Source organism: Arachis duranensis, chromosome 5 (assembly GCF_000817695.3).
Source record: "Arachis duranensis cultivar V14167 chromosome 5, aradu.V14167.gnm2.J7QH, whole genome shotgun sequence".
Lineage (NCBI taxonomy): Eukaryota > Viridiplantae > Streptophyta > Magnoliopsida > Fabales > Fabaceae > Arachis > Arachis duranensis.
Window position 1 is genome coordinate 23,359,388 of NC_029776.3, and position 22,711 is coordinate 23,382,098.

General features: G+C 32.8%; 2 protein-coding genes and 1 long non-coding RNA gene across 4 annotated transcripts; 2 read left to right on the forward strand and 1 right to left on the reverse strand.

The window, feature by feature from the left end:
- Nucleotides 1-4,698: 4,698 nt before the first annotated feature.
- Nucleotides 4,699-10,671, forward strand: LOC107488789 (polygalacturonase At1g48100). The gene is made up of 7 exons (XM_016109564.3): nucleotides 4,699-5,269; nucleotides 6,975-7,106; nucleotides 7,683-7,904; nucleotides 7,995-8,039; nucleotides 8,129-8,336; nucleotides 8,983-9,173; nucleotides 9,899-10,671. Exons 1-7 carry the CDS (start codon nucleotides 4,826-4,828, stop codon nucleotides 10,289-10,291), a joined length of 1,635 nt encoding a protein of 544 aa, XP_015965050.1. The 5' UTR covers nucleotides 4,699-4,825; the 3' UTR covers nucleotides 10,292-10,671.
- On the reverse strand, nucleotides 7,471-11,571 carry LOC107488790 (uncharacterized). 2 transcript variants are annotated; one of them, XR_008009661.1, is made up of 4 exons: nucleotides 11,328-11,571; nucleotides 10,067-10,284; nucleotides 8,511-9,114; nucleotides 7,471-8,424 (listed from the first exon to the last, which is right to left on the reverse strand). It is a non-coding gene; the product is annotated as an uncharacterized LOC107488790 (long non-coding RNA). The 2 variants fall into 2 exon arrangements; XR_001591980.3 differs by having other exon boundaries at nucleotides 7,471-7,924; nucleotides 11,328-11,570.
- Nucleotides 11,572-11,668: 97 nt separating this feature from the next.
- On the forward strand, nucleotides 11,669-20,271 carry LOC107488788 (phosphatidylinositol 3-kinase, root isoform). Its single transcript, XM_016109562.3, has 18 exons — nucleotides 11,669-12,181; nucleotides 12,453-12,549; nucleotides 13,008-13,101; nucleotides 13,680-13,832; nucleotides 13,917-14,126; nucleotides 14,225-14,403; nucleotides 15,024-15,171; nucleotides 15,414-15,509; nucleotides 16,052-16,187; nucleotides 16,278-16,399; nucleotides 16,896-17,090; nucleotides 17,283-17,453; nucleotides 17,694-17,831; nucleotides 18,489-18,643; nucleotides 18,970-19,113; nucleotides 19,220-19,367; nucleotides 19,439-19,620; nucleotides 19,809-20,271. The coding sequence occupies exons 1-17, from the start codon at nucleotides 12,067-12,069 to the stop codon at nucleotides 19,574-19,576; spliced, it is 2,439 nt and encodes an 812-aa protein (XP_015965048.1). The 5' UTR covers nucleotides 11,669-12,066; the 3' UTR covers nucleotides 19,577-19,620; nucleotides 19,809-20,271.
- The last annotated feature ends 2,440 nt before the right edge of the window (nucleotides 20,272-22,711 follow it).

A 22,711-nucleotide genomic window follows, 5' to 3' on the forward strand; every position in this document is an offset into this window, starting at 1 on the left:
TACCTAAAAAACTAATTTAATAATTATGAATAAAGTAACAAATAAATTTTTAAAAATTTAAACTTTAAATATATTAATTTAAAAATAATATTAATATAACTTATCAATAAATATTTACTATCATAAAAAAATTTATTAATATTTTTTTAGACATTAATTCATACGAAATGTAAATTTTTATAAACTTATTTATCATTCTAATCTTTAATTATAATTTGAACAATAAAAAACCAATTTGATTCTCGTGCTAAATTTATAAGTCAACTGAAGAAACAGTGAGGAGCGCATAGTTAACTAGTAGCCTAAATTTTGGTTTGGTATAATATTTTTAACAAGTGTTTGTACTTTTAAAAAATATAAATATTTTATTTTGTCTTTAGTAAATTAAAAAATTTAAGTATTTATATTTGCGACTTTTAAAAGAGCACCTAAACGGAAGTTTTTTTTAAAATTGGTTGTACTTATTAAATTTTATTTATTTTTTCTATATATTTTTTGCTATTATATTTCCATTGGAATTTTTATTATATTTTTTATTTTTTAACGGTCTTCGTATATTTTTTATTTTTAACCTAATCTTCACAAATTTTAATACAAATACATCTCTACTACATATTAGGTATAAATTTCTATCTATTTATATTATTTTTTGTACGTTGTTTTTGTATTTTTTCAGTAAATTTATAATATTTGTTTGTTTTTTATCTGTTCTTTAAAATGTGAAGAGGTTGACTTGGTTTATGAAAACCAATCATAAAATTTTTCTTGCATGAATATTAGTCAAAATAATAATAACATGTATATACATATGTAAATATAGATATATAATCATAAGAGTAGTTTATTTGAGATATATGTCTCATTTTTTTGTGATCCGTAAAGGTGAGTCAATATATAAAATAATTTTTTATTTTAAAATTATTTTATTCTAAAATATTATATAAAATTTTAAAGAATTTGAAAAAAAATTATTTTTTGTTATAAACATGTTTATTATAATTTTTTTAAGTTTTAAAAGCTGTTTTACCAAACACAATTGTAGTGTTTGTACTTATTAAAAGTTATTTTTAATTTAATTTTATCAAACACAAGTGTTACAGATTTTAAAAAACTGTCTTTTAAAAGATAATTTTTATGAACTACTTTCAAAAAGTAAAAATTTTAGTAAACCAAACTTAAGTATACTGTTGTGATTATATAATAGTTATAATATTTTAAAAGTATTATTAAAATTAAAAAAATGTTTTTTATTATTAAATAATAATTTTTAAAAAATATTATCAAAATATAAAAATATATAATTTTAATTTTAAATAACATAATCGTATACGAAATTAATAATGGATGAGAAGCAACCCTAATGATCTTCGTGTGCATGCCATGCCGTTCACGAGACGATTTAAATGTTCACGAGAGAGACACAACATTACATACATTCATAGCCACAAAAAGATTGTTAAGATTAAGATGGTCGTATATCGTACGATACGACACACTCTCTTCTTAATGTCTTTCGAGATAATTGTCAAGAATTAGGTGAATTTTATTTTATTTTATTTTATTTTATTTTATTGGGGCACGCCGTATTTTATTTTTATCACCATAGCTGGAGCAGAGAAAGAAATAAAATGTAAATCAACAGAAATGACTTTATTATTTATTAGAAACTCTAGAGAATTAATAACTTTTGGCCAATAGCCAATATATCAAACTCTTGATATTTTATCAGTTTTTACAGACGCATGTACATACAAATTATTATAATTTACACTTATATTACAAAGAGTCTGCAAACAGAGATTAACCAAAAACATGAATAATTATTTTTTTATTCCCATTTTATCACTATTAGCTATATATTAGCCAAAAAAACTATTGACTATTTAAGGCAACATTTTAATTATAGAAAAGGAAAAGAAATGAATACACTAAACAGAATAAAAAATATTATATATACACAAAAAATTAACTACTAAATTAATTATTATGTCTTTATATATAAATATATGTATTATTTAATTTATATTTTAACATATATTCTATATTATACTTAGTAGCTAATTTTGTGCGTAACAGGGTTGAATAAGAATACATGTGAATATGTGATGAGTTGTAGATGTCCTTAGGTGTAGGCATGCATGATGAAGGTGAAGAAGGGGGAGTCACAAAAAAGCAGGGTGTGTGATGAGAATGAAGAGTGGCTTTCAAGCATTGGCATTTTGCAACTGACACTCATTTCTGACATTCAACAAGCTCCCTCTCATGTACTCGAGATTACAAAAACATGCAAATAACACAAAACAAACACCTGTATTTTCATCATTCATCATTCTTTATATAATCCCTCATGCCTATCATTTTCACCCCCAAAAATTATATCATATCATGTTGACTTTAATTGCTATCTTACACTCTCATATAATCATGTAATATATTATTTTACAGGTCCTTGCTCTACTGTCTAATTTGTTAAAAAAAAAAAACTAAATAATCAACGTTTGATTTTAAAGATACAAAAATTAATAAATTTTGAGAATTTTTGGTTTTTGCTTTAAAAGATAAGTTCAGTATCAAAATAAAAAGACACCAGAAAATTTACCTATTTTAAATCATACTCCTTATAAATTCTTTGACCGTTGTTCTTTTGTGTTTATTGTGTATTTGTGTTATATAAACAATAATCAATCAAGATGAAATTTGACGAGTATAAAGTGTCCGACAAGATACTAGTATAACTATGTAATTATATATAGTTGGAGGAATGTATGTACCAATTTCGTTTACAACAAGAATATAAAAGAACAGATACATAAATGTCTATATGCTTATGAAAGCCTCATAATTCATGCAGAGGACAATGATTTCAAAAATCATGCCATAACCCTGCCCTGAATATGATTCTGCTAGAAATAGTACGGTAACTCTTACATTCTTAACCATACACTAAATCAATAACAATGCTTTTTTCCAACCACACTGATTTTATAAGTTATAATGCCAATAAATTTCTGATAATTGATCACTTTTTTTTTTGTAATCTTTCACTTCTGGGGGACCTGAATAGATTTGCAAGGCATATGCACAAAAATAATGCATGAACATGACATTGTACTTTTTCTTTTGTTCCTATTCATTTGCGCAGAAAATATTGTCTAACAAATCCGTGAAGAAAAATAAAAAAAAAAAGAAAAAGCTGCAGAATCTGTGGGCGTTAGAACTTATAAGGTGGTTTAATTTGTTTCAAAACCCTTCCTTTAAAATGTCAATTCTATATGCAACATCATATCATATCCTAAAGATTACTCTAAAAGGAGCTTAGTAGTTTTGATAATGCCTTTATTCAATTCAATTCAATTCAATTCATTCATTCACTCTTGAAATAGCCGAAATTAGAGGAAACATGTTAAGTTATGAGTGTGTAATGAATTGAGAGTGGGCTCATGGCATATTAAGAAGACAAAGTACACAGAAGTCTTGGCCCGTGAAGTTTGCATGTGATCATTAAGAGCTGTTATAATCAGTGCCCCTTGACTCCTTTTAGACCCACTCACGTGTATCATTTTGTCTTTTCCCATCAAATCTTGATTCATTACACTATAGATACTATACTATACTATACTATATGTTTAAGTAATTTAATTAATTAGTACAATACACAACTTGTAATAATGTTTGTATGAGCAAGGGAAAGAAATAATCCAAATGTAATCATAGGGATAAGTGCAATGATATTAACAATAATTCCTCATTGAAAACCAAGACCCACCATTTTGTTTGGTTAGCAACATTACTGAATCTGGTTTAACAATGTGTGACGTTTCAGTTTTGTTTCAAAATTCACATATGATATGGTTTTTTTCAATTTCAGGATCAATGATTTTCTTTTCTAGCTTTCATCAAATAATAAATGTATCTTATCCACATTAAAACTAATGTTTTAAGCTTGTAAATGAAAAAGAAATTGGGACAATAACATCAACAGGTAGATACGGCTATGATGGCCTCCTCCAATAATAATTATGAAAGACTGTGTATATGTGTGCACAGTTAAATGACAATTGTAACCCCAACAACCAATAGGTTGTTTAGTCACTACAGGTGGCAGTGGCACATAGCTGAACTAGTGTTTTTCCTGGTCCAAGAGAACTATAATCCTAATATCCCTCTGGCTTATGTTCATTTCTGCTTCAGTCCAAAAGAGCCTCTGTTGAAACAAAAAAGGTTTAGTCACATGTGACAACTTTTTTAATACGTGGCAAGAGAATAGCAGCCATTCCCAATTTCTGATCGTGAAATAAATGCTAATCAAAATTCACAAAAAAAATTGACAAAAGATAGGAAAAGCTAGGTAAGAGGAGGAAACACAAATACCCGGAACCATGAAGAATTATCTTCTTATTATTTTTCTGCTGCGAATCTGAATTCTAATTAAAGTTTTATTATTGGCAAATGAATTGTTATTTATAGAAAGCAGAATTTGAATTCGTGACATTTATTTAAATAGACGAATAAACTAATCAATCAAGCAAGTTAAATGAGTTATATTTTACCTCACGTAATTGGAATTTCATACAGCTGAGTATAGATTTTTCAAAGAAATATTTTCCATTTTCAAAATTACAACTCAAAACCTTAGTTAAAATATTTATTCTTGTGTTTGCCTGCATTTTCAGATTTCAATTACACATTGCACTCCTTATATAAACATAGCCGTCACTTTGTTCTGGAAATACAGAGAAACTCTCATATTCTCTCTCTCTCTCTCTCTCTTTCTCTGGCTGTCTTCAGAGTTTTTCAACTTCCATTTTCCACATAACAAGTGAAAATGAGTAGATTGAGTATGAAGAACTTGAACTACATGCTTGTTATTGCAATTCTTATTTGGTGTTCAAGTTTTGAGTCCTGCATTGCAAGAAGAGGCAAGCATTGGAGACATACCAGAGCTTTCTCATCTTCTCTGTATAAGAAGAAAGGTAAGAGTTATTATGGTCATAGTCATAGTCACAATCACAATCACAATCACCATGGTGGAGGATCATCAAAGTCAAAGCCTCCAACACATAAAAAGAGTTCTCCATCACCACCTAATCCTCCACCATACACAACCATTCCACCACCACCACCACCACCACCAAAGAGTCACAAGCCGAAAGTCGGCGTACCCTCGACTCCACCGCCGCCACCGAAAGATTGCAATGGTGGCCATTCTATCATATTCAATGTGCTGGATTTTGGAGCTAAGGGAGATGGAAGCACTGATGACACAAAGGTAAAAAGAAAGAACTCTTTTGAGTCTAACATTCACTAGCATTTTGGTTATAATAATTTAGCTTTTTGCTTACAAGGTAACATGAAAAGTTTTTAGTGTGGTTCAAATCTTTCCATAAAAATTCAGTGTTTTCATCACAATTCAATGGACATGCAGGGCAATCTTATTGAGTTATGAACTATACTGATATAGTTAGAAAAACAAGTTTTCATGCTGCTTACTACATTGTTATAGCATTGCATTGTCACATGTGAATTTTTATGTTGTCTTGGATTTACTAAGGAGTAAGGAAGTAGCATTGTAAGAGAAAATTTTTGGTAAATTTTTTCCTTTTGGTCACTTCACCATGTTTGGCACTTTAGTTAGTAGAGTAGAAAGCAACTTTGGTCAAAATAGGTGTCCAATTCTAATTAGACACCTAAATTGAGAGAGTAATTAAAATTACTTTAATGTTAAGATAAATTTAAATGAGTTTACAAAATTAATAAATTATGTTTTCCAAATTATATTTTTCTTATATACACTCTTCTCTCTTCATACTTTTAATTTTCATTTAACAAAGCTATTACTTCAAATTTCTAAATAAACAATTATTACAATCCCAAAAAAAAAAATACACTTATTTAGTTATTTATTAGGCAGAAAAGACTAAAAGAGAGTAAATATTTATTTTTTTCCCTTTTTCTAGCTAAAAGATAGGGTGATTCAAAATCACAAAATAAGAATCTTTTCCTTCACTAACCTGTGAATATGATGGTCTCATCTACCTAATTTAACTGTAGAATAATATGGCATTAAGGAGCATATGCATACAAGTATTCTCACCTATCAAAGCCGTTTGTCTTACTCATTAGGAGCATATATACTGCATCAGTGTTCACAAATCATATAATTGCTATTAATAAAAGAGTTTACCATAAAAAGGCTAGAATATATCATAGATTAAAGGTTAAATAGTGAGAAATATATATAGAATAGGTGACAAAGCAACAGAACCAAAGAGATGGGACCCCCACTACTTGATGAATGATTCTCGTCCTTCACAGGCAGTTACTCATGATTCCCACAATAATTGTTAGACACCCACAGGAACAAACTAACACCTAACCTTGTTACTGTGCTGTGGAGTGTTCATGAAGTATTAGATAACTTGGTCTTCTATTTCAACTTTCAATTGATACAACACACATTTTTATCTAAAATGTTACTCAATTATTGGTTGAAATATTTTTCACTTTGTGCTCCACAGACTGCGCGAGTAGCCGAGTATCTATACTTCTATACTACATATAATAAAGATATGAAAAAAGTTGGTACCAACTTTCTTTTCTAAAATGCTTTTCATTATATATAATTTATAAAAAAATATCTTTTTCCCCCTATTTCCATAAGTTGAACTCAAAGCTTTTAATTAAGTTATAAACAACTTATCATTGCAACTGATTTTATATTTATTACTTTTACACACATTTAATAAGTAAAGTAGTAAATCAGTAAGAACGAATTAATATAATTTGCTCCTGATAAGATTATTAAACTCTTTTGAGTTAACTTATCAACTTCTAAAATTGGGTTCACAAGTTAACATTTGACCATTACATAACTCTACAAAAACTTAGTGAACTCTAGAATCTCATAACCTTATTTGTTTTTTATGGTTTGCCACTTATAAAATTGAAAAAGCTACATTGCAATTGCAATGCAGGCATTCCAAGCCACATGGGGAGCAGCTTGCAAGGTAGAGGCATCAACAATGCTAGTCCCAGCAGATTACACCTTCTATGTGGGGCCTATTTCATTCTCAGGGCCATATTGCAAACCAAGCATTGTTTTTCAGGTAACACAAGTTACACAACGACCAAAACTGAAAGCAGCAGGAAAAAAAATAATGGAAAAACACAAGGCTAGGTAGTAGGTACTAGGTAACATGTGAACAAAGGGTGCTCCTAATCCGCATCCCAATATTCACAAATCACCAGGCTAAAACATGGTTTAACAAAAGACAAATGACTTGCCAATGTCTTGTTGCTAATTCAGAAAGTTACATAACATAGAACAGTTATTGCATTTTGTCCTGAAAACTTTGCATTAACTACCATCCCATCTTTTTTTGTTTTCTTTTTCTTTTCCCTTATCTTTTGCTGGAACAAAAATAACAGCAGTAATATTAAAAATACTTTAGTGACACAATACTGTCAAAATTGAGTAGACAAAATGATGAAATATGCTGTTGAGTATTGACTTACATAAACCAGTCTTATTGTTTTATTTCAACTAACAGTCCTTATGATTTCTAGAACATTTATAACAATTCTGTCTATTATATAAGTTCTAAATATTAGAAATAAAAATAAAAATAATGTAGCAACAACGCAAACTAGGCTAATAAGGGTGGTACAATTATTTGTGTCAGCTTGATGGTACAATTATTGCTCCAACAAATGCAAATGCTTGGTGTGGAGGACTGCTACAATGGCTGGAGTTTACAAAGCTGGTGGGAATCACCATTCAAGGAAAGGGTGTCATTGATGGAAGAGGCTCAGTTTGGTGGGAAGACCAGCCATTTGATAACCCTATAGATGGTGAAGAAAAGCTCATAGTCCCTTTAAACCACACATGGAAACCACCGGTGCCGGTAAATTATCTTTGTTACTTCTACAAAATTTTACATGACAAAATATCAACAAATTGAAACTAATAATGTACTATGCTTCAACTATACTAGGTTCAGAGTGCTATGGGGAGGAAAATGCCAAGCATCAAGCCAACTGTAAGATCAGTTTGAAACTCCACAAAGAGCAGTTTTGAATCAAGTTTAGGGACTGTTTTAACATAATCTTGTTTTTCTAATTTGCACAGGCATTAAGATTTTATGGGAGTTTTAATGCAGTAGTGACAGGCATAACAATTCAAAATAGTCCTCAATGCCACCTCAAGTTTGACAACTGCAATGAGGTTCTGGTCCATGATGTTAGCATATCATCCCCTGGTAACAGCCCAAATACAGATGGAATTCACCTTCAGAATTCCAAAAATGTGATGATTCATACCAGCAACTTAGCATGTGGTAATTACTTCAAGACTTCAATTATGTATAAGTAATTGCAGCATTACAATGATCATTAAAACAATTGAGTCTCAATGATTGAATAAGCCTGGTGCACAAGTATCCCGCGCCAAGTCATTAATGCAGGGGTCAGGGAACGGCCACATCCAAAACGTATAATGTAGGAAGCCTAACCTGGTAATTATATCAGTGGCTGATTCCAGTGCTTGAACCTGTGGCTTTGAGGTTATATGGAGACAACTCAACCGTTGCTCCAACACTTCTTTTCAAGGATTAGATAAGCACAAAAAACCTAAAAAAAAAAACCTTATAAGGTCAACTAACATAAAGTTACTTAAAACAAATCAAAACAAAAAAAGTAAATATTAGTTTTAAAAGAGCATAGCATTATCCTATCACATGGCAAGCAAACAAACTACCAATGCTACACCCCATCTACTACATGACACGTGTCAAACACAAAGTTTTCACTGCATCATTGCTATCAACCCTTAATTGAAGCTCTAATTAGCAGAACACAGGGTGGATATAGAACATGAGAAGCTCCATCACGAGCAAAACCAAACACAAACATATATAACTCACACCATAAAGTAGTTTTTGAGTTGGTTAATAAGTATTGTTCTGAATTTCAACCATGGTGCAGGTGATGACTGTATTTCCATACAAACTGGGTGCTCAAATGTATTTGTACACGATGTCAACTGTGGGCCAGGACATGGAATCAGCATTGGAAGCTTAGGTAAGGATAACACCAGAGCCTGTGTCTCAAACATCACTGTCAGAGATGTCAACATGCACAACACAATGAATGGTGTCAGAATCAAGACATGGCAGGTACTAACACTTTGTACAAAATCATTTCTCACCACAAAATGAAAACCTTGTAAACAAGTTGGGAAATTTTGGAGTACAGAATTGAATTAGTTCACTGAAAAGGTGAAAGTAAATTAGAGTATATTTGGTTGAAAGTAAAAATGTAGCGGAATAATTTACACACCATTTTTTTCTCCACAACCACACGGCTTACCTTAAGATGAAAATTGGAGTGCAAACAGAGAAACACATTTAGACTCATCCATGAAAATTTCACACAATTTTTATCTGCCAACCAAACATTACCCTAAGATGAAAATTATATATGTTACATTATTGTGTTGGTCTCTATAATTTTACTAAATTTGTAATCAAGAAGCTTTCAATTGGGTCTTTACACTGTTTTGAATTTTGTAATTAGGTCTTTGTTGTGTTAAAGACGTTAGAGTTACCAGAATATTTTTCCTCAAATTGAAAATATCCACACTTAAGTCCTAAGTCCCTAAACCTAAACGTCCTATCATTTTCAGAATATTATGTTAATTCTAATGATTTTCAAAATGGTATAGGGACCAAATTGGAAGTTTTTAAATTACAAGAACTTAATTACAAATTTGGTAAAATTACAGGAACTGACAGAGTAATTTAACCAATTATATACGGAGTAAAAATAGACTTCTTTTTTGTTTTGTTACTTATAAAACATTTCCGAGTATGATGAACAAAATCAAATAAAATGTATGCAGGGTGGTTCAGGATCAGTGCAGGGGGTACTATTCTCAAACATACAGGTTTCTGAAGTTCAACTCCCTATTGTGATTGACCAATTCTATTGTGACAAAAGAACATGCACAAACCACACATCAGCTGTGTCTCTGGAAGGAATCAACTATGACAGAATTAAGGGAACTTACACGGTAAAGCCGGTTCACTTCGCATGCAGTGATAGCCTGCCATGCGTGGACGTGTCGTTAAACAAGGTGGAGCTGAAACCAGTTCAGCAGCAATACCATCTATGTAATCCATTCTGCTGGCAGACTTATGGAGAACTGAGATCCCCCACTGTCCCTACTATCGATTGTTTACAGATCGGGAAGCCATCGAGCAACCGGATTCAAACCGATCATGATATCTGTTGAACCATTAAACCAATGAAAGAGATATGTAAATTTCAAGTGGCTGTTCATTGTTGGATCACCTGAGAAGGGTGAAGCAGTTTTTAGATATATCCCTTCACAATGTTAGCTAGTTAGACATGAAAGCAAGCATGTGTGTACATTATTATCAGAGCCCTATATTATAGGAAATTTTCTTCATTAGGTTGCCATTATTATTATTATCATCATTATCATGAGAATATATACCGATTACAAGCCCTGCGATCAGCAAGAGGCCAAAAAGTATTGTGAAATGGCAGAGCCTTGTAGCTTTGCCAAATTGCATTAGTGTGAGATCTTATTATACAAGTTGTAGCAAGCATCTATGTATGCAATAAAAATGAGCTTTGAATTCCATTGTTGATGAGTGATGACACCTAAGTTGGATTACAATTTTGTTTGTGGGCTTCATAAAATACTTTTTTGACATCATATCCTAGGTCCCTATGATTTCTTGTCATGATGTTTTGAGGAACTAAAATTAAATTAAATGTAACTACAGAGATCAATTTTTCTTTGAAAAACAAGGGAAAATTCAATATGAAAAACGCAGAAAACTTAAAAAATATAAGAACAGATAATTTGAGAGACCAAAAATCAAATTAGCAGCTCTGAAAGCAAGGACCAAAACCTACAAAATAATACATAAATAACTAATAAGGATTAAAACTAAAATATCATCATCCACCAAAATAAAAAATAAAAGAAAAAGTTATATACCAAGAATCTCCTAAACTAAAGAATTATATGGAATCATATTTAAGAATCAGAGCAAGTACATACATAATGATAGTGCATAATTATAGTCAATTTTATATGTTTTAAAGTTAAGTATAAAATGCTCTTACCAATAACTCCAAAAAATATATTTAATTATATTTTATAAGTATCACAAATATCATATTTAACCCGTAATTAAATTAGTTAAGATAAAACAGGATTAGATTACAAGACTTTCTTTCATGTATTTCTGTTTTTGTTCATAAAAAAAAAGAATAGAATAGAATAGAAGGTTAACTTTATCTGAAATGGTTAATCGTAGACTCGCCGGGGTGTAGGGCCGTAGCTTGGGCCAGAGTCGGCCCGATTGAATCTGCAACGAGTTTGGAGCTGGACTAGGCGGCCGCTGGAAGGTCCGCCCTGTGGGTTGGTGGCCACGGATACCAATTCCTCAAGTCCCAGCAGTCGAAAGGATCAGAGGAGGATCTTCGGGGCGGGTTTTTGTGGGGTTTGGATTCTGTTTGTTGGGCTCTGCCCTTGGCCTACCAGGCCGTGACCAAAAACAAAAACCGAAAAATAAATAGTCTTACCCGGTCTATACTCTAGTCAGTCAATCGGATTAGTGTTACGTACTTCGAGTCACGCGATCGGGTTGAACCAAATTAATTAGGTTTCGGTTTAGCCAGGTTTCCCACTTATCTCACCCTTCACTATCATTCGCGGCTGCCATATCGCCGGCGACATTGTCGATGCGCCTCTTTTGCCATCGCTTCTCTTGCGTGCCTTTCACGACCGCTTTTATCTTTTGAGCCTCCTAGTCTCGTTGCCGCCACTCTGCTCTCCTCGGTAGCCGCTCTCTGCCGCCACTTTGTTCCTCTCTCCGTTTGCTTACTCTATGTTCTTCTCCATTTTGGCAACACACAGGAAAAGCTGCCTCTAAAACGATCTTGGAGTAGAAGAAGAAGAAGAACCCTAATTCCTCATTAAGAAAAAGCAAAAGAAAGCATCTGAATCACAAACAATCCCTTTCAGCTCACATGACTGGGAACGAGTTCCGCTTCTTCCTTTCGTGCGACATTAATCTCCCCGTCACCTTCCGCGTCGACCGCCTTGAAGGCCATTTGCCCCTTCCCGTCAAATCCCCCAATTCAGGTTCAATTTACCAAACTTCACCAATATTACTAATTTGAGTTTGTTCGGAGTTTTGTTTTTCCTTTTTTTTTTTATAGAAAAAAAATTGGTTAAGTAGTCAGTTTAATTGAGGATTGTTATCTGTTATCATTTTAATACCGTGTTTCATTGATTTCTTGAGCTTGGTGATTGAACGTTAGTATAATATAGTAGAATATTGTTGTGAATTAGTCTAATGTGCTTGGTCCTGTGTTCCTTTTTGGTTTTTGAATCTTTGTTTTTCAAAATGCAGAAAGTAATGTCCCTACAGAAGATAGAACGGGAGAGTTGTATGTTGAGTGTGCATTATACATTGATGGTGCACAATTTGGCCTTCCCACGAGAACAAGGTTATTTTATAAATGTCAAATTTGACAGCTTTTTTAGTGTTGAAGTTCTGATCCTTATCTCCTGGGTAGTGAATCTCACATGCAGAACAGTTATAGGGATGGGAGGAATGGAGGTTTTGATTTTTGCCCTAGTCATTACTATTATTTTTGTTATTACTGTTACTATAATGTGTTCTCCAACTTCATAGATGTTCTCTTGAAAATATTGGAGATCTAATCTAAGTACAAATTCCATGGGATTCTCGTTCTTTTCTTCTTGTTAGCATGTTTTCTCCTGTTAGGTAGCTCATGTTTATTACTCCATCAGTAATTTGATATGTTTATGCTGACAATTATTACTCGATTAGGGATTTGATATGTTTATGCTGACAATTATTACTAGATTAGGGATTTGATATGTTTCTGCTGACAATTTTCTGTATCTTTGGATTTTGATATCTACAATTCTTCTCGTGAAGATTGGAGTCCTCAGGACCATATTGTTGGAATGAGCTCATCACGTTGACAACTAAATATCGAGACTTAACTGCTCAATCACAACTAACTTTCACTGTAAGTGGCAACTTAGGCTTACATGCTTACTTCAAGCACGATAGAACAAGATCTTGGAGTTCCTTTTGTACTTGTTGCATCTATGCATGATTGAAACATGTTTTTTTTTTCTTTTTGCGTTGTTTCTAATTGCTGCACGGTTAGTAGGGAGCAATAACATGGTAAATAAAATGACAAAGGATGTATAGCCTTCTTATAATTCCATAAGAATTACGATTTTGCTGTGAATGAAAATCCTGAAAACACTCAGTCAAGAAACATTAACTTTACCTTAGCCTACCAAATTTTAGAATATTTGAAGTTTTAGAATTTAATATAAGTCAAATCCCCAAAGAATATTTCTACACCCCAATAGTGAAAATTAAATGTCACCAGAGTTTATTGTGAATTTCCGTTTGATTTTTCTTCAAAATACCTATTCCTATGCCTTAGTCTAAAATGTTATGTTTACTTGCTTCTAGCACTGTTAGTTATCCAGCTTGCATTCATTTCTTAACAGCTATTTTGTTATGTAATTGGGTGATTACAAAATATGATTTTGAATTTTGATATGGTTATCAATATTCCTGTTTGAATAGGTTTGGGATGTTTCACATGGTGACGGATTGGTTGGAGGAGCCACAATTCTTCTCTTTAACAGAAAAAAACAGCTCAAAACTGGGAAGCAAAAGCTTAGGCTTTGGCCAGGAAAAGAGGCAGATGGAGCATTCCCTACTAGTACACCTGGAAAGGTGATTAGCATTTTAAGTGATCTTAGATGTTATCATCATTCCATCCTCTATGCTGATAAATATACTATGGATTGTCCTCATTAGGTCCCCAGGCATGAGCGCGGTGAGTTAGAGCGGTTGGAAAAGCTTGTGAACAAGTACGAGCGAGGTCAGATTCCACGCGTGGACTGGCTAGATCGCCTCACGTTTAAAACAATGGAGAAAATCAAGGAACGTGAAAGCTTAAAAAATGGAAGTTCTCATTTGTACTTGGTTGTAGATTTTTGTAGTTTTGAGCATCGGGTTGTTTTTCAGGTATTCTTGCCTCGGGTGGCGGAATATTTTCAGTTATATACTAAACGTTATTATAGATCCCTACAGATGTTGTAACTCTTATTTGTTAGAATACGTAGGAATCTGGTGCAAATTTTTTGATGCCATCCCCTATAGCTTCAACAAATGATATTGTTATTGTCTGGGACCCTGAAGTGGGAAAGATAAATCCCTCTGAGCACAAACAATTAAAGTTGGCCAGAAGCTTGACCCGTGGTGTCATAGACAGAGATTTAAAGCCAAGCTCAAATGAGAGAAAGTAAGCTCAAATTTATTCTTACTTTGCTACTTTATCTATCATAAGACTGTACGGTGGGCTTGACCTCTTCTGCACTTAAAATGTTTGTTTCTCGACATTTATGAACTGAAAAGTGAAAGCAATTGACATATTACTGAAGTTTCAAGTAACCTGGGAAGATCGGACACTTCAAAGAGAAGTTTTCTTTTTTTTTTTAAATTTTATTTTATTTTTTAAATCTTGAACAGTTTTTATGTTGTACATGTGCCACATCAGATGTGTAACCATGCCCATTTCAGCACCTGCATTACCAAACTTTGGTCTCTGGTGGTTAACATCTCAAAACTAAATGGATTCAGATTTAATTAGCTTTTTTTCCATAATTTCTAAATAGTAATACTTTGTAAATATGGGTAAAAATATATCTTTGGATTTTTGCAATGTCAGAAGACAATACCATTTGTTCAATGCTTTTTTGTGGCATCCAAATGTTATCCAAAGAAAATTTTGGAGGTCTAGTACTGTACTTAAGATAATTTCGTGTATAAATGATTGTTTGAACTATTTTAGTGACACCTTAATGCCTATGTTCTAGCATAAAAATGATTGTCTAACTATTTTACTGACTCCTTAATGTCTAGGTCCATTCAGAGGATACTGAAGTATCCACCAACAAGGACTTTGAGTGGAGATGAAAGACAGCTATTATGGAAATTTCGCTTCTCTTTAATGTCTGAAAAGAGGGCTCTCACAAAGTTCCTTCGTTGTGTTGAATGGAGCGATGTTCAGGTTAGCCTGTTGTTTTGGGAATTGGTAATAGATATTATATTATTGGTTTTGGGTGAGTGATAACATTGCCACTTAAAGCAATGAGTTCTTTTGACAATTTGGCTGTAGCCTCAATACATCAACTCATCTTCACTAGACAATGTATGAATAATATAACCTAGAAAATAGATTGTGTACTTGCTAATGTATTATCAATGAGTGGTTCCCAATTCTCATATCCTCTAATGCTGATCTCATCTCAGGAAGCAAAACAAGCACTAGAATTGATGGGAAAGTGGGAAATGATTGATGTTTCTGATGCACTTGAACTTCTGTCTCCTGTTTTTGAAAGTGAAGAGGTAATTTTGGCATATACATGAATTTTCCCCCATCGATATTACCCCAAAAGAATAATGGTTATAGAGAAGAGAAAGTTTATAATGGTTATAGAGAAGAGAAAGTTTATCATACTGAAGAAAGGATAATTACAAATAGGGTGAGAACTGAGGAGACAATATATGCTTCAATATTTGCCTCTTGTATGTACTTGCCTGTTCTTGTTAGGAGGGTCTTTCATCCTCCTGTCGTTTTGCACAATTCTCTTCATGTTAATAAATTTCGTTCTTTATTTACAAATGAACAAATGACTGTCACATCTGCAAATCTCTTCTCCTGTTAGAAAATGTGATTCCCATGAAATAGCCATGAATAGAACACCAAAAGGAAGCCATCCAATTAACACAACAGTAGTTGTAGGGATAAAATTGCCAAGGCATTCCTTGCCCATGCTTTCGGTCTAGATATATAACTTAATATCTCACCTTCGATTCAAAGTTTCTTTAGGAGTAATATATGGACCTTTAAGAGCTATATAAGGCCTAATCCAGTTGTATCTATTCAGGTCCGTGCTTATGCTGTTAGTGTTCTTGAAAGAGCTGATGATGAGGAGCTTGAATGTTACTTGCTTCAGCTGGTTCAGGCTCTTAGGTTTGAGCGCTCTGACAAATCTCGCCTTTCTCATTTCCTTGTCCAACGTGGTATGTGCAGATGGTTTAAGAGCAAGTTTATGTTCTAATTCTAATTAAAATTGGTTTGTCTGATGAAGGAAACCTTTTTAACTCTGACAGCATTACGTAATATTGAATTGGCAAGCTTCCTTCGTTGGTATGTGGCTGTTGAACTTTATGACCCTGCATATGCCAAACGATTTTACTGCACTTACGAGATATTGGAGGAGAATATGATGAAGGTGTGAACTCATAAATTTCTTATTCATGAGCATTTGCTTCAGTAATTTTTGTGTCTATGGTTCTCATTGTCATAATATGTAGACTGTACCCTTCTTCTACCTGCATCTGAAAAATATTGCTTGAAAAGATATTGTATATTTCTTCTTGTGCTAGTTTGGACCTAATAACTAAGACATTTTTACCTCGTTTATACTCCTACATCACAAAATCATGTTATTCTGACATTTTTAAAATTTGTCGTTATCTCTGAATAAGTTGTTTTTTTTTAATTTATTGATTTTAAGAATGAAAACTTTGACGAAGACCACCCTGTCTATATTTAGTTATTTTCTTGCTTAATTAAAACATTGTGATGTCATTTGTCGCATACATGCAATAAATGTTTGAAGAAAATATAGTTTGGCCTATTAATCTTGGATTGTATCCAGCATCATTGTGATGTGTAATAAAATAAATGTATTCATTCTGAAATTAAATTATTATGCCCTGTTTCAGATGGCAGCTGGTGTGAATGGAGAGGAAGATGGGTTTAAACTTTGGCAGAGTTTGGTGCGTCAGACAGAGTTGACTGCTCAGTTGTGTTCAATCACAAGAGATGTGAGAAATGTCCGTGGCAATACACAGAAGAAGATTGAAAAGCTCCGACAATTGCTATCTGGTCTTCTTAGTGAGCTTACTTATTTTGATGAGGTAATTAGTCTATGAACTGGCATAGTCATTTGTTGTTTTTATCTGTCTGTTTACAGTTTTACTTCAATGAATGGTATTTATAGGTAAGACAACTATTTAATCTCTTGTATTTAACCAATGTATTTCCAGTAATTATATCTATTGAAATCTTAGAAAAGTTTTCAAATGTATTGACGCTACTTTCAATTGCAGCCAATACGATCACCTCTGGCGCCTGGTGTCCTCATCACTGGGATTGTACCCTCAGAGTCGTCAATATTTAAAAGTGCGCTGCATCCTTTGCGGCTTACTTTTAGAACAGCAAATGGTGGAACCTGTAAAATCATATTTAAAAAGGGTGATGACATTCGACAGGACCAATTGGTATTCCTACAAAACATTACTTCTCCACCCCTTTCTCTTTTCTTTCTTCTTTCTTCTTTCTTCTTTCTTCTTTCTTCTGCTCTAAATACAGTTGCCATAGATGCCTGTGTACGTGTGCATTTGAGCACTGCCAAACATATGCTTGCCTGTCTGCTTATGCACACACTTAGGGATTCTACTTGAATTTATAGATCAATCTTCTGAAGGCATGAGTTTCATTACATGAATTCTGTTTTGTAGGTTGTTCAAATGGTATCACTAATGGATCGATTGCTTAAGTTGGAAAATCTTGACCTGCACTTAACACCATACATGGTGCTAGCAACTGGGCAAGATGAAGGCATGCTGGAATTCATTCCATCCCGTTCGCTAGCACAGGTATGGTATTTTTTCAGAGTTGTTTCTTTTGTTAGTCTGGATTCAGTGCTGTTCCTTTTCCTTTTGTGTTTTGGTGACTGAAGATTCCTTTGTCACTATATAAAGTTTTTAATGTAGAAGTGAACCTTTGTTACTTTGCAAGTAACCACATTCCTGTTAAGCTAATGCTTTGGTCTTAGTATTCCCAATCTTATTTTCATTTTATTTCATATTTGATATATCCCAGCACATCACTACATTGTGAATAACTTAATATTTGTTAAAGGAGTTGAAAATGAGTATTTTTCTTTAATAATTTATCCTATAACTTCCTTGAAAACACTGAACATATCTGAAAATGCCTAGATGTGTGTTTTGTCATGGACGTCAATTTATATTTGGGTACAACTATGTCAGAGCAAGTTTATATGTTTGATTGCAAACATTTTTTTTTCTTTTTCTTTTTGGTTCTCTCATTGGAAAGGTTGCTAGTCCTTTTCTCTGTTTGAAATATAGGCTTTTGAAGTTTGTTAGTTGCATATTAACTGTATCCAACTCATTCTTTCCCCCCTTGAAATTTTCTAGGATATAGATTTTGATATTCAGTAAATAAGCTGGTTGGTTGCTGGATGTATAGCCTTGAATTTCTATACTGATGTGCAATCCTTTCCTGCCTAGATTCTATCGGAACACCGTAGTATCATAAGCTACCTGCAGAAGTTTCATCCTGATGACCATGGACCTTTTGGCATTACAGCCACTTGTCTTGAAACATTTATAAAAAGCTGTGCTGGCTACTCTGTTATCACATATATACTTGGTATTGGAGACAGGTAATTGTTTATTTTTGTTCACTGCGAACCATTTTCCATTAGCTGTTTGTAGTAACTTCGGTCCACTGGTAAAAGAAGATGAAGGCTAAAGGGGAATAGAGAAGGATAAAAGTAAGGAAGTAGGTTTCTTAACTATTTCTAAATAAACTAGTCTTAATGTTTGGATACAAATTCTATTTTCATTTATGCAGCTCAACTGTTTCCAATTCTTTCTATGTAATTTCAATAAAGAGTATCATGTATTTTATACTTAATCAAATGAGCATGCTACATTATTCTTGGAATCCATATTCTATCCTGCTTGAAGTGAGTTTTTTATTTGGTAGGCATTTGGATAATCTCCTCCTTAGAGATGATGGACGTCTTTTTCATGTTGATTTTGGTTTTATCCTTGGGCGAGATCCTAAGCCATTTCCACCCCCGATGAAGCTTTGCAAGGAAATGGTTGAGGCTATGGGTGGTGCTGAAAGGTAAAGTTTCCATGGGATAATTCATTCAGATTCAAAACCATGGCTCGTTGTTTGTGCCTTTAGTTATTGAGATAATGTAGTGATTGTTAACATTTTCTCCCTGCAGCCAATATTATACAAGGTTCAAGTCCTATTGTTGTGAAGCATACAACATTCTTCGGAAATCCAGTAACCTAATTTTAAATCTGTTTTACTTAATGGCGGGTTCAAATATTCCTGACATAGCTTCTGATCCTGAAAAAGGAATCCTCAAGGTAAGCTTCTTTATCTTACAATAATTATGTCAGTTACTGTTCTTTTGTTCTCAGACTTTCTTGCTGTACAGCTTCAAGAGAAGTTTCGCTTGGACTTGGACGATGAAGCCAGCATACACTTTTTCCAGGATCTCATCAACGAGAGTGTGAGTGCATTGTTCCCACAAATGGTTGAGACCATTCATCGCTGGGCGCAGTATTGGCGGTAACCCCAATATTTATTGCGTGTTGTTACACCTTTGTAATTAGCCAGGTAATTTCTAGCTGTATTCCAAACACACAGATTCTGAGCTTTCAAATTGAATCATAAGTCACTGAAGCATATTCCCTTTGCACATAAAATGAGACACTAGGCACATCATTATTGGCAACTGATTCTGCATTTTCTATTCTTTTGTTGGGTTTGTTCCCTAGTCCTAACCTCTCCTCTATTGCTTGCAGCATGTGGTGTTGGCTAAAGGCTTTTTCTAAAGCATCTTCATCATCCTATGCAGTTATCTCTTCTCTATAATCAGAGGCAGGTCTTAATCCTACTAAAACTGTGCAGTTAGCTTATACACGCAGTTCTAATTTCTAAACTAGGTATCTTGGAGGCAGTGGTATTGTCTCCAACTGTAATTAAATTAGTTATCTTTCATTCTTCTGCCTGCATTAGTCTCAAGATGGCAGCTTAACGCATAAAACTCTAGCATCTCCAAACAAATGGTAACTAATCATTTTGTTAGCTTCAAAAAAGTCTACTATCTCCAGTTCGATGTACATTTCTTGTAAATAAATATAGCTGTGTCGTCCTTCTTGGCGTGTGTATGTGTATGCGCCTTGATATATCATAAACTTAATTCTGAATTTTCATATTATGTAAATAATAGATTATATGGGAAGACCACGTTTATCCACGCCAAAATTCAAATGAGTAACTTGATACGTGTTTCAAAAGATAAAATAGATAGTTATAACTTACAAGACAAGCTAATATGGTTGATTGTGGTTGTCATGGAATTGCAAAATTTCCAAAAAGATGAGAGTATGATAAGGAAGGCAACTAATTGATATTCCGAATGTTAGTAGGAGAAAAACATTTTTTAAGTGGAACTATGAGTACATACTACATAATCTTGAAGGCACACCTTTTTCTTTGATTTTTTTTTTTTATAGTTTAAAGTCTTTTTAGTTGATTTTAATCAAACTATAGTAACTGAAACGGCAGAATCAATATTGATATTAATTAAGGTATCTTGTTAATTGTGGTATCAATATTAATAATAGAATAATATTACATTACTAATAAAATTTATTATTTTTGGTTCATACTTGGTCAACAAAGATATTTTTAAATTAAATCATAAATTTTATATCTTAATGGTATAAAAATAAAATGATAGCTCAAAATATTAATTAATATTAATAAAAATATTGGCTCCTTAACAATTCTCCTCATAGTAGCCATTGCTGCTTATCATTCACGCATTAGCTAAACGAAAAATTCCAATTTTACACTTCTTAATTAGATATATATTTTTTAACTGTTATATAGACGAGAAAACAAAAGGGGCACATAGGAATTTATAAAGTGAGAATAAAAAAGACACCAAAAAAAAGTGAGAATAAAATATTTGAAAACGTGAGATAAAAAGAAATTTTGATAGCAAAACCAAAAATTACATGAAAGTGAAAATAAATGAAGACTTAGATATTTGATAGTAAAGACTATTAACAGGGATTAATTAAAAAATAAATTATATAAAAATTATTGTAATGTATTTAATAAAATTTAGTACTTAAGGGTTGTATACTGTATAATGATCTAATAGTGTTGCTTTCATCAGAAGGCATGAATATTTTTTGGATCATTCCTTCTGGTTTCAAATATTTTCGATTGATTTAAACCACCTTGTGAAAACTATTAATGTACTTTTAAGGATTGTATATGAGAGTGCTGGTGACAATGACATAACATTTTATTTTATTTTTGATACAACACAGAATTTGTTCTATTTTTTCATGATAATGAATTTGTAATGCACAAGAATAATGATATAATATAATTATTTGTGTGCACTGGTGAAGTAGTGATACTTGCATATAATAATAGCAACATGCCCAGAAACTATATTAAAGCTTAGTTAGCTTTTAACCAGGGACGAAACTAGATAAAATATTAGAAGGGACTAAAAATATTTACACAATAAAATAAAATTAAATAAAATTTTAAAGAGGACTAAACTAAAATTTACATATAATTTATATGTAAAAAATTAAAATTAGGGGGGCAATTGCCCCCCTTTCTTTATAGGTAGCTCCGCCCCTGCTTTTAATGTATAAGAATAATTTTTATCTTTATATATATGCCCAGATTAATGATTTTTAGTTACAATAAATCTGGAGAAACAATATAGATTTTGGATGTTATTTTTTTAATGTACAAATCTTTTGTTAGTTTATTCTTCTACTTGTTCCCATTAGTAAGACAAATTGAGTTAACATTGTTGTTTTGATTAACGATTGTTATGTTAGAAAAGAAAAAAAAAAGTGGAACAAGACACCAAGGCGATTGATAATTATCTTCAAAAACACTCAAGTTTAATAAAATTCAGAATAACATGACAAATTAACCAATTCTTATTGTTTGTGTAAAGTTAATTTACACAGACTAATTTAACGAAACAACTATTAGAATCATACTTTGAAGGTCGAAGATTTATCCTATATTAAGAAAATGACTATTTATTCACATTTTAACAACAAACAACAACAACAACAAAGCCTTGTCCCACTAAGTGGGGTCGGCTACATGAATCAAACGACGTCATTGTGCTCTGTCATATGACCACCTCATGGATAGTCTTCTTAGGTCTTTCTCTGCCTTTCACCCCTTATCCATCTTCCATCTCATCCACCCTCCTGATTGGGTGTTCTGTCGGTCTTCTTCTCACATGTCCAAATCACCTGAGACGCGATTCAACCATCTTTTCCACAATGGTGCTACTCCAACTCTCTCCTTTATATCTTCATTCCTTATTTTATCCAATCGCGTATGACCACTCATCCATCTCAACATCTTCATCTCTGCCACACTCAGCTTATGTTCATGCACCCCTTTAGCCGCCCAACACTCCGTACCATACAGCATAGCCGGTCTTATAGCGGTGCGATAGAATTTACCTTTAAGTTTTAAAGGCACTTTTTTGTCGTGTATAAAACTAGACGCACTCTGCCATTTTGACCAACCTACGTGGATCCTATGATTTACATCTTGTTCAATCTCTCTATTATCCTATATGATGCATCCAATATACTTAAAACTTTTAACTTTTTGTAGGATGTTTTCTCCAATCTTCACCTCT